Raw genomic sequence first — 12,789 nt, forward strand, 5'->3', positions numbered from 1 at the left:
AGACCATGAATATGGAGTGACATGAGGAAAGCCTGACCTAACCAGACCTAGAGAACATTTCACACATGCACAGCGTATGTGAACACACCATATACAACATACACATAACACAGACCATACGCACAACACGCATATATATATACCCCCATAACACATGTATCATATACCATACATGTATATACATATATAATTAATATACATACACCTTACACACATACCACATACTCCCAACATGACATGTATATACTACATGCACATATGTGTCCTACCCACAACCACATGTACCATATACCACATATGTGTGTATACATATATATAATAAATATACCATTCACATTACACACTCACCACACATAACATATATACACTACATACTCATATATACCGTGCATATCACACATCATATACACACACTGCCCACACCAGACACACCACAATACACACGCTAGACACACCACACAGCACACACAGTATACCACACACATGTACCATAAGTACCACACACACCGTATATGCTATACCCACTATACATACCACACACTACATTACTACTCTCCCCCACAAAAGCACACATCACACATGCCATACCATTCACACACCAAATACCACACATGCTGTACGTGCCTCCACACAGTGTCGGCACTAGTTACTACACGACACATACGCCATAACCCAGCACACAGCATACCCTTTCCACGGGCATTACACGTGCACTCTACACATGCTCTCCACGTGTACCACGTGTCAGAATCTCGAAGCCAGGTGACCGCTGACATCCGACCCTCTGGGTGAGATGCTGATAGACAGTGTGCAGCAATGACCCAGACAGTCAAAGCTGCCTACATAGCACATGCTTCTAACCCCATCTCCCTGTGTTTACCAAGTGTCTAGGACTCACTCCAAGATTGCGTGTGATAGGTATGAGACCATTCAGCCTCACTCCACAGTCCAGGCTCTCAGGGATCCTAGCCTTGTCCTGACAAGGTATGGCTTTCCTGTCCCTTAGCTCGCTGCCTGTCAAATGATGGGTGTGGAGTTGTGGACTGCTGAGCTGGCTTGGTTTGTCCAATCTTGGTCTTACGGGCAGTGCTGGTACCTGAGGTAGCTGGCCTGGCATGTCCCCACCTCCAGGAGGTCGGGGACACAGCTCTTAATATACTTTGGGGACGTATCAAAGGTGTCCTTCACTGTAGCCAGTTAACCCAGCAAGCGTCTGCTGGGCCCCCGCCTCTCTCCACAGTCCTCCCTTAGTAAGACAGCTGTCACATAGTGCCAACTACTCTGCTCACAGGCACTGTGCCCCAGGCGGGTGGACCCCAGGCCTCCTCCTGCTCCACCACTGCCTCTGGGAGTGAGTGGCTTCTGTTGGAAACTCAGAGCCTCACAACTGTGTAGATGCTTACAGCATCATTCCACTCTCTTTGGTTTGCCGTGTGCCTCCTGCCTGAGGTAGAGGCGTGGCGTTCCACCTCTGAGTCCCACTCAGGACAGGAAGGCAGACTGAGCACAAGCCTAGGTTCTTGCACGTCACCTGTCACTTCAGCGGCGACACAGAGAAGAATTCACTCAGGGTAAAAATGGGGACTGAGCAGAGCCACACAGGTCAGCTCACATGCAAGTCTCGTTTAAAGGTTTGCTCAGTCATTTTGAGGCAGTACCCACAGTCAAGAACGCCTCAATACAGCTGAACAAATACATCTTAAAATCCCGATAGGCACACCCCTTGAGAGCCCTCCATCGTCTGGTCAAATTGATGATCCATCACCCCTCATAGTCACTGCTTCTTTTGTTTACCGAGATGTAGGTTGAGTTGCGGAAGCCAACTGAGTTCTAGGGATCTTATGGATTCCTAGGTGACTACAGTCAATAGTGTAGGGTAGAGATGGAATTTGTCCATGGTGTGTGTGTGTGCATCTTAGCTCAAATATTTGAGATTAGTTTCCATGTCTAAAATCTGAATATGGTACAGTAGAACTTAAAAATATATATAAATGACGAACTTGTGAGATGCCTCGGTTGTTGAAGTTCTCACCACATAAGCGTGAGGACCAGAATTCAGATCCCCATAACCAACGTCATGCCAGATGGCATAATGACATACCTGTAATTTCACTCTTAGAAGGCAGAAATAGAGATTTCCTAGGCAATCTGGCAAGCAAGTCCAGGCATATCAGCAAGTTCTGGGTTTGATTGGGCAATCCTGCCTCAAATGAATAAGAGGGAGGCATGAACAATGACTATTCCAAACATCAAAACATACGTGTATGTATGCACCCCATACATGTGTGTACCTATGCACATACAAAATATGTATCTTGGTGATTTTTGTTGTTTGGACAAAACACGCCAAAGAACAGCAACTTGGGAAGGAAAGAGTATATTTTGGTTTACAGCTTGTAAGTCCACCATGAAAGGAAGTCAGGTCAGAACCTCAAGGTGGAAACACTGCTTACTGGCTTTGTTTAGCATGATTCCTTAGACACCCCTAGTATGGCACCACCCACAGTGGGTCTGTCCCTCCCATGGCGATCATTCATCAAGTAATGTCCCACATACATGCCCATAGGCTAATCTGATGAAGGCATTCTCTTAGCTGAGGTTTCCTATGTCAAGCTGCCAAAAGATTAATACACACACCACACCACCCCCTGTGTGTGCTCGTGCAAGCACACACACACACACACACACACACACACACACACACACACACACAGGAAAATATATGTGGAATCCTCATCCCTTAGAAGTTTTTCGGTAAATGGCCACTAGGTGTATAGAGACAGCTCACTGGTGAGAGGTATACTGTTTGCTGGTGTGAGGTCTTTCAAGAATGGCGTCGTGATGCTGGAATTTGACTTAGACAGTGAAATGCCATTTTTTCCAAATCAATTTTCTGCTTTTGTTTTGCTTTGTCTCTTCAGATATTTTGATATAGGTGATTATTTTTTCTTGCAAACAGGGTACACCGTGGCTGCGGTGGTGGCCTGTGACACTTCTGCACGGCTCCTCCCTGTACTTTGTGTGACAGGTAGAAAGTCAGCCAGACAGTGCAATAGGCTTGGTAACGAGGTCCCCCTGTCATTTGTTTTTGTTTTTTTGTCCTCCAGAGCTGGGCGAAATTAAGAATGTCACCACCACGCAGCCTTCCTTGGAGTTGGATGGACTGGAGAAATACACCAACTACAGTATCCAGGTGCTGGCCTTCACCCGTGCAGGGGATGGCGTCCGAAGTGAGCAGATCTTCACCCGCACCAAAGAGGATGGTGAGACATAGTGTGGGCGCTGAGTGGGGAGGTTCAGATCCTAAGCACCCTGGGGCGCGCTGGTCTTGCACCTGGGCTGAAGTCACTGCTGAAGGCAAATCAGAGGACTTGCCCTGGGTCTTTGCCCAACAGTCTACCCTTGACCTCATTCATTCCAGCCTCCACTGACCTTCTACGTAGCCCAGCGTGAGTCAGGCTCTCCGCCTCCAGCTAGCTACCTTGCTCGATGTTGCCTTCTGTAAATATTTTCCAGTTCTTTCCCCCTCCCAGTTCTCCTCTCCCTCCCCTCCCCTATCCCACCCCCTTTTCTACCTCTCTCTCTTCCTATTTCCCCCTTTCTTCTCTTCTTCCTCTGAGTCTCTCTCTCTCTCTCTCTCTCTCTCTCTCTCTCTCTCTCTCTCTCTCTCTCTCTCTCTCTCTCTCTTTATCAGTTTTGTTTGTTTCAATCAAAACCATCTCTTATCCCAGGGCTCGCATGCCTGCTTCCTGTCTTTGTTCCTCGATCAGATAACTCCAGTTATACTACCAGGGTCAGCTCTTTGGCTTAAAAACTATGGACCGGCCTAAGTCTTGCTCCACATGAATTGGATCCCTTCAGAAAGGCTCGACTTCAAAGCTTTGTGGCATCTTTTTTTTATGAATTCTTAGGAGGATTCGTGCTGACTCCGTAGGTTTGAACTCCCCTCTGGCTCCAGACCAACTGTTCCACGTAGGCTTTCTTTGTTTTTGGGGTGAAAACTCCCTGTGTCCTTGTCAGAGCTGTCTGAGGAGCAGTTTAGGCTTCTCCTGCACCGTGGTGAGAAAGGCAGTCGCTGGGTAAAGGAAGAAGCCAGCAGTATCAACGGATGCCCAAGGAGCCTTCTGGAAGCATCCCACATCGGGTCATGCCACACACAGGCTGACCCCAGGACAGGGCAACACCCAAGGGCTGTGTAGACATCATCTGAACTTACTCATCTTCCACCCCAGAAAGTGGGGGCAGGCTAGGGAGGAGAGTCCTTGCTGTGGCCCATTAAGTCACCAGCTGGTACTGGGAGGTTTGGTGTCTCTGCCCCCTCAGCTGCATGGATCCCAAGCACACTATTCTTCCATTCCAGCCCACGTATGTCGTAGAAGCAAAGCCTGAAACTCAGGTTTGGGTGCAAGGAGAGGGCCCCCTTCTCCTTCCCACCTCCTGTCCATCATCCTCATCATCGCCAGACATCCAGAGGGTGCCTTCACCTACCTCCACCCTGCTCTCCCCTCGGGGAGCCTGGCACTACTCTCTCTCTCCCATAATCTCATCTACCCACCTCCTCATGGTATCCTACCAACACTCCAGGCCTCCTTACATTGAGCAGTGTCTACACACATGTCATCCCTCACCTCCTTTGGTCTTTCTAGAGCGCAAGGGCCTTTCTTGCTACCCAATGAGTTCCACCCAGTGGCCCTGGATCATTTCAGGAAACCTAACGTCACAATGCAGTGCCCTTTGGAAGTCACTCTTCTTGTCTTGAGCTCTCCACAAAGCTGAGTCCTGAGTGAGAAGAGCTGTTGTTCAGTTGTAAAATGTGGCAGAGGGCTGTGTGGACGCTGGCGTGCTGGCGCTGTGCCCAGCTGCCCACGGGACTTAGAGCAGTTTTCTTTCTCAGAACAACAAGGGACTGACCAAGTTGCTGCATCCCTCAGACCACACCGATGCTTGTTTGAAAGGGGAGGTGAGGTAGCCAGGCCTCAAGCTGATATGCAGAAGACTCCTGCCCTCACTGCTTACCTCATTCTTTGCACTCCCCTCCCTCAGAGCATGGTGAAATCATCTTTTCCATCACTAATGGTGACACAAATGTCTCTAGAATTTATTTAAGAGGGAAATTGATCTGCAATATAAAATTTGACATGAGCATTTTTTCAGGAGGATGTATGGAAATCCAATAAGAAGGGAAGGCCTCCCCAGCTCCCATCGACAGGAAATTTGGGATCAATTTTTAATTAACCATCCAGTTTTAGGAACTGTAGTTTGCTGTCTCAGTACTTGACCCTGAGGCCTAAGGTCTAACCTGCCTATCCACTGATCTCTGCTTTTTTATCTGGTTCAAGCAGTGCATGGCAATGTGATTGGCTGTAGATGACTCTACAAGACCCCATGGAGGAGGTGGAGAAGCCCCCTCACCCTGGTGCTGTGGGACAAAGGGAACTCAGAATTGAATGTCGGTGTTTATTTAGGATAAGTTGGCATTTTTTAAAGTGAAATGGAGCAGAGACTGGATAGAGGGAGGGAAACACAAAAGATTTCATAGTTTAGAAATGGCAGGTGTCCTAGTCTGCTTCTGTTGCTGTGACCAAAACACTAACTAGGGGAGGAAAAGGTTCTTTTTATTTCAGTGTCCACATCACATCCCCTCAGTGAGGGGATGTCAGGGCAGGAATCTGGAGGCAGGAGCTGATGCAGAGGTATTGGGGGGTGCTATTTGCTCCTCCTGGCTTGCTCAGCTAGGCCCGTTTTCCCAGGGGTGGCACTGTTTGCAGTAGGCTGGACTATCCTGCATCAATCATTGATTTTTTAAAAAATGCTCTACAGATAATCTGATGGAGGAATTTTCTCAGTTGATGTTCCCTCTTCCCACACACCCCTTTGTCTGTGACAAGTTGGCAAAACACTAGCCAGCCCAGCAGGGTGCTTGCTAACCGCCATTGGAAACTCAATTTCTAATACAAACAGGTATTTATACAGTGAAGACCAACTCTCCTGCCCAGTTTCTCCATTCCTAAAGACTCATGGGCTCATAGACGTGTTCTCAGGCCTGTGGTCAGACCCAAAGGTCTAAGCTCAGATCCATAAGTTGGAGTGCCGTGTCCATAGCCACCACCTTGGGGTGAGGATTGTTGAGTTTTCAGATTTCTCAGAACCCTTAGCTCAATAGGAACACAGGCATTTCTCATCGCTGGAAGAGCATAAGAGGTGGCAACTTGCCACACAGCAGCTTTATTCTCTTGAGCCCAATGAATTCTGAATTCTAAAACACTGGTGTAGAGAGAAGCCTTTGTTCTTGTCTGCCGCTTTGGTTTTACCCACCAGTCGCCTGGGCTCTGCTGCGTTGTAGTCCCCAAATAACACACAAGACACTATATTAATTATGAAGCTATTGGCCTTGCTTGTTTCTTACTGGCTAGCTCTGACTTAAGTATATATCCCATAATTGTTAATCTAAGTATTTCTCTTACCGGAGAAAAGTTTCCGGGCTTCTTACCCCTATGGCAGTTACATCTTGACGCTCTGTGTTTCTCCTACCCAGAATCCTCCTGGACTCCTAGTCCCACCTATCTTGCTTCCCTATTGGCCAACAGTGCTTTATTGACATACACAGGACTTCCCTCATCATACTGGTGGAATCTTAATGTCATTTTATTTGCCCAAACTATAACCTGAGCACAGCCAGGCAAGGCAAGAGCACAAACAAAACACGATCTATTAATTTTCACTAGCTATTTCCACTCTGAGGCGTGTGCTAAATTCAACCTCCACCCCTCTGTGAAAAAAAAAGCACACGCAGTCAGCTCTGTTTACCTTTAAATATTTACTGAGCGTGTCATTAATGCCCGTGAGTCTCTGAGGCTAACGATAGGTGGAAAAGTGTGATCTCTGTTTCCACCCCACATAGAGCACCAGAGCACCTTCTCTCTGGTGAGATATCCAAAGGTAGAGCTGAGCGAGGGTAAAAGAAATGCACATCGCAGTCTGCAGAACCCTCGACTACACGTATCCGTGTTAGTTGCTCCTCTGCTGCTGTGAGAAAACCTACTGACAAAGAAGAAAGGGTCTATTTTGGTGTGTGTCTTCAGGAAAAAAAACAGGAGCCCAGCGTGGTGAGGAAGGACAGCAGTCAGAGTATCCGGTGCAGAAGCAGGAAGCTGGCTGATCACACAAAGAAGCAGAGAGAGAGAGGGCAGAAGGCAGTTGAGGCTGCAAACTCTCAACATACCCTCCCCCCTTCAGTGATGCACTTCCTCCTCCAGGAAGCCTGCCTCTCCTAACCATCCCATAACTTCCTAAACAGCCACTGAGAGCCAAGTGTTCAAACAAGGAGCCTTCAGAGGAATTTCTCATCCAAACCACCACAGACAGTATGGCTGTGTGTGACTGTATCTTAGTGAACCCAAAGATGGTGTGTGTGTGTGCATGCTCACGTGTGCATGTGTGTGCATGTATGCGTTGCCTGTGTTGTATGTCTTATGCAGATGTGTGTGTGTCCATGCATGTGTGTGTGGGGGTGTGAGAGCAGGTGTGTATGCGTGTGAGATCGTGTCCATGTGTGTTCACACGATCGCCAGCCATGCAGCCCTTCAATAGGTACTGGAGTGTTTGTGCCCTGGGAGTACATCAGCCCTTCCTAGAATTCTAGTACCTCAAAAAATAGGGATGTGCCCTGTGCAGTAGGTATAAGCCAATGACACAACAGGCTTGTGTGTCCTCTGCATCCTGTCATACCCCTCACCCTCATCTCCACCCCTCACCCCTCACAGCATGGCTGTTCAGGCAGCTGAAGACAGGAATATTCTGATTTCACAGAACTTTGATATCCACTGTCTCTGACCCCCCAGACCCCTCTTTTAAAGGATCCCAGCCCATCTGCCAGCTGTCTTTCCCAATTTCCCATTACCAAGCATTCAACGTGAGCCTTGCCTTTTTAAGGGGGTCCCGTTTCCAAATGCAGTGGCATCTGGAGTCATCAGGGTAGAGACTCGATGTACGAATGCGGTTCAAGTTGTGGGGACACACGGGGGACCCTTGACACTGGTCCTCAAAGAGCTGAGCAGAGAGAGGGGCTAGGCCACCAGACAGTTCCTGGGGAGGAGCTCCGTCTCACCCTGTGACTAACCCGGATTTTTCTAGTTCCAGGTCCTCCTGCTGGCGTCAAGGCAGCGGCAGCCTCAGCCTCCATGGTCTTCGTGTCCTGGCTGCCCCCGCTCAAGCTGAATGGCATCATTCGGAAGTACACAGTCTTCTGCTCCCACCCCTACCCCACAGTAAGTTGGTGAACCACCAAGTGCTTTTCCAGCCTCTTCCAGAGCCTCAAGGAGAATGCCCTATGCTCTTGTCTCCCTCCTACTTGTCCTTCTTGTTTTTTTATTTTTCTTTTCTTGTTGTGTTGTCTCCACATGCAAAGCAAAGTCCTCATTTGCACCTCACTCCACAAGAGTCCTGCATCATTACATGGGATGCTGCAGTTGCCTGGGGCCATTGTTTATCTGGCAGCTTCCCAGGCGCTGCCAGCGGCTTATCAAAATCCGAGTGCAGAGGCCATAATTGCGTCTTAATTGATAGTCGGTGGACAGCACCTATTGATTGCACTGTTGGGCTCCACATTAAATGCAGTCCCTCCCTCCCTCCTCCCTCCTCCCCCACACACTCCTGCCTACCCTCCCTCCCTAGCCCTATCCCACACTGAGGAGCTACAGACCCCCCCCTGCTGTGCTAGGCATGCCAGTGGGGACCTGTGCCCTCTGCAACAGCAGCAGCAGGCCTAGTGAAGGCTCCGGGAAGTTGGAATGCGCACCATTTCAAACTGTGATACTTTATTATCGCTACTGTTAGTGCTGCTGAGTAATAATTACCAATTTGAGCTTTTTGTGGTCAGATACCAAGGTTTATCAGAAAAGAAGGAGTTCTGGAGAAAAGAAAATATAAAAATAGCACATTCAGACTTACAATGTTTTCAGGGAGATTTTTAAGACAGTGTCAAAATGTAGGAATCGAGTCTAGCCCGTCTTTGTATCCCCTGTTCCTGGCCAGGCTGTGGGGACGGTTCGGCTGTGTTTTCCAGGCAAGCATGAAGGTCTGATTGTGGGTCCCTCCCCAGAACCCCAAAAAGGGTCAGGTATAGCAGCAGTGCAAGTAACCCCAGCTCTGGAGAGGGAGAGATGGGCGTGTCTTTGGGCATGTCCTCGCCTCAGCTGATTTTAGCATTGGTCCTAAAAGTTCTCAAAATCTGCAAAAGGGAAGGCAAATTATCTCTGATGGGCAGAATGCTCCCCATCCACTCAAACCGCTTCCTTATTTCCTCTCGTTCACTCACCACTCATTCGTTCATCCATTTGCTGAAACGGTCAGCTTAGCTATTTTGACTCCGAGAAGCTGAAGGACGCTGGCAGAGCTCAGAGAACATGCCAGCTGACTCTCGCTGCCTCAGACTGCTCCTTGCCTCGGAATGTGAATACAGCCCAGCTTCCTGATAGCTGCTCATGGGGTAGATGTGCCCGAGGGTGCTAGGAATACACCACAGGGGCTGAAGAGATGGCTCTGTCATTAGAGTTCTTGTAAAGCACAAGGATACCAACTCAATCTCTGGAAGCCATGTGAGAAGCTAGGCATGGTGGAACATGCCTGTAACGCCTGTGCTGGAGGGGTGGAGATGGGCAGGTCCCTGGGGCTCACTGGCTGGCCAGCCAGCCCAACCAGCAAGTCTCGGGTCTTAGTGAAAGACTCTGTCTTGAGAAATCTAAGTGGACAGTGGAAAACACCCAAGGATTAACATTGAAGGTTCACACACACACACACACACACACAGTAAAAAGGAAGAGTTCTGTGTCCTGGACACAGGCACCTGCAGTCATAGAATGGAGGAGGATTCTTACTGTCCCTTCATACATGAAGCATGGACTTCATCACACCAGAACCTTCTCAAAAGTGACAGGAGACAGAACCTAGCTGTTGCCTTGAAACCACTCTAGAGTTATTTCTGCACTGGTGTTGCTGGAGTTTCTTCTTGTCCTACCACCGCTTGAGCCCCAAATAAGCACGCAAATGCTATATTAATTATTAAACTGTTGGCCGATAACTAGGGCTTCTTATTGGCTAGCTCTGTCTTAATTATTAACCCATTTCTATCCATCTATGTATTTCCTTGTAGTCTTGGTTTACCAGAGAATGCCCGGGTCTGTTACTCCTTCCTTGGCTACGTGGCATCTCTTTTCCCAGAATTCTCATCTCCTAGTCCCGCCTATCTTCCTGCCTCTATTGGCCAAACAGTGTTTTATTCATCAACTAACAAGAGAAACATATACACAGAAGGACATCCCCCATCACACTAACCTTTGGTGATATTAATAAATACAAAAAGCTGGGCTGGAAAGGTGGATCCACAGTTAAGAGAACACGCAGAGGCAACAGGGAGACCCAGCCAGGTTCAGTTCCCAGCACCCCGGTGGTGTCTCACAATCCCCTTTCCTTCCAGTTTCAAGGGATCTGACTCCCTCTTCTGACCTCCTTGTGCTCCTGTATGTACATGGTACACATAACACCCCTACACACACACACACACACACACACACACACACACACACATACATACATAGAAAGAGGGAGAGAGGGAGGGAGAGAGAAAGAGAGAGAGAAATGGAGAGAGAGAGAAAGGGAGAGAGGGGGGAAGAGAGAGAGAGAGAGAGAGAGAGAGAGAGAGAGAAGTCCTTTTTGTGTTGGCCAATGCTCCTAGGCATGGGGCCTGCCCCTGGAGTGTGATTGGTGTACCCAGCAACACTACATTGAAGAAAACTAACTTTCTCTTTCCCAGTGGCTGTCAATTGTCAATAGCTTCTTGGTTAGCAGCGGGGCTTTATGCCCTTCTCTGTGCTGGGATTTTGCCTGGCTTGAAGCTGTGCAGGTCTTGCATGTGCTGCTACAACCTCTTCAAGCCTCATATGTGCACCAACCTTGTTGCGTCTAAAGACACGGTTTCCTTGGAGTTTCCCCTCCAGGCCCCTGTGCGCTGGCCCTTACAGTTTCCCTTACACTCCCACATAGATCTCTGAGCCTTGAAGGGAGGAATTTGATAAGGACCGTCCATTTAGGGCTGAGGGCTCCAAAGTCTCTCACTCCCTGAAAGTTGTCCAGTGGTGAGTCTCTGGATTAATGATCATTTACTGCAAGAACCTGACGAAGTTGAGCAATCCAGTGAACTATGGGTACAACAACGTTTAGGAATTGTTTCGTCGTTATGTTGATTTAGCAGAATAGTAGTAGGTTTTCCCCCTAGGGCCCATGATATATCTAGTCTTAGGTTCTCGGCCTCTATTAACAGTTTCAGATGTAGGTTCCATCGTATAAAGTGAACCCTAAGTCCATTTTGTTTAAAAATGGCTTGTTATTCCCATGACATTTGGACCACTATGGTGGCATCAGTAAGAATATCTTGCAGTCAGGTTGTTCCTATAGTTCACAGAGTTTGTATCTGGGTGAGACTTATCATTTCTTATCTCCTCTAGTGGCATGTATAGCAACTTCCAGCACTATGAACACTTGTCAGAAAATGTAATATTTATTTTCTTTTTGAAACATGACCACTTCTGCTATGTGTCATGATGACCAGCAGAGGGCAGCACAAGCTCTAGTCATTTTTCTTGCCCATCAATCTGAAGGTTTGTTTTTTTTTCCCCACCTTTAAAATGATTTCATAGTTGAATTTAGAACATGGGAAGATAAATCAGGACATAGTGTGCCCTCTAATTTGATTTTCTTTTTATGAGTTCCTTGGCTTAGCTCCTCGGTGATGCCCCCACTACAAGATCCCAAGTGGAGCTTTCTTGATAAAACCTTAAAAGAGGCAGTTTGTTCTCCAGTATATATAACCCCCACCTAACAATAGGCAGCTATATCATGCTATTCATGGAGATATTGAATGTGGCCAGGCATATCACACTAACTGTAAATTAACCAGGTCTGTTTTCTGGCTGCCTAAAAGCAGAGCTAATAAAACATTCATCCCACCTCAATTACCTAGAAAACACGTTAGCTTCCCAAACAGAGAGGACAGCAGCACAGCCTCCAACTTCAAGTAATTATGACCTCAAGGTGCAGGCTATGAAATAATAATAGCATAGTAATAATAGTGATATCATTAAAAAACATCACGAACAATAAAAACCCAAAGAAGCGCGATAACTTTTTAAAAGTCTCACTTTAGGGGCTGTTGTGATGGCTCAGTGGTTAAGGACACTTGCTTCGCTTACAGAGGGCTCAGCATCCACCTATCAGATCACAAACACCTGTAACTCAAGTTCCAGGGTCCTCCTCTTCTCGCCTCCAAGGGCACCAAGCATTCGGGTGTGGTACAGAGACATGGTGCAGGCTAAACAACATAAAGTAAAATAAAAATCTTATAAAGTCTCAGACTAGAAAGTAGCTGAAATATATTTTTCTTAAATTCCTCTGTCTATTAAAATCCACATGTGAAAAACAATTTATGAGCACCAAGGTATAGTAACTATCTACTTCATAACACTAAATTCAGAAATGTGAAATTAAGCAGCAGAAATCTCTCATCAATGAAGAATAAACATATAAAAAGCATTAAAATTTATATCATCCATGAGCTGCGAGTCCCATCAGTCATTCCCATCTCAGATAAGATTTTGGTTTTGCTTTTGTTTTATTTTGAGACAAGGACTCCTGTGTAGCCTAGGTTGGCCTCAAACTTACTCCATAACTGAGGATGACCTTGAACTCCCTCCCACATCTCCCTCCCAATACAGGCATGTCCTGCAATCAACCCCA

General features: G+C 47.3%; 1 protein-coding gene across 1 annotated transcript in view; it reads left to right on the plus strand.

Moving 5' to 3' along the window:
- Dscam (DS cell adhesion molecule) overlaps positions 1 to 12,789 on the plus strand; it is a 445,727-nt gene that overhangs the window by 352,839 nt on the left and 80,099 nt on the right. The window contains 2 exon segments of the mRNA XM_040750391.1: positions 3,108 to 3,263; positions 8,134 to 8,267. Of these exon segments, the coding sequence (XP_040606325.1) occupies positions 3,108 to 3,263; positions 8,134 to 8,267 (290 nt within the window).

Source organism: Mesocricetus auratus, unplaced genomic scaffold (genome assembly GCF_017639785.1).
Source record: "Mesocricetus auratus isolate SY011 unplaced genomic scaffold, BCM_Maur_2.0 Super-Scaffold_100008, whole genome shotgun sequence".
Taxonomy (NCBI): Eukaryota; Metazoa; Chordata; class Mammalia; order Rodentia; family Cricetidae; genus Mesocricetus; species Mesocricetus auratus.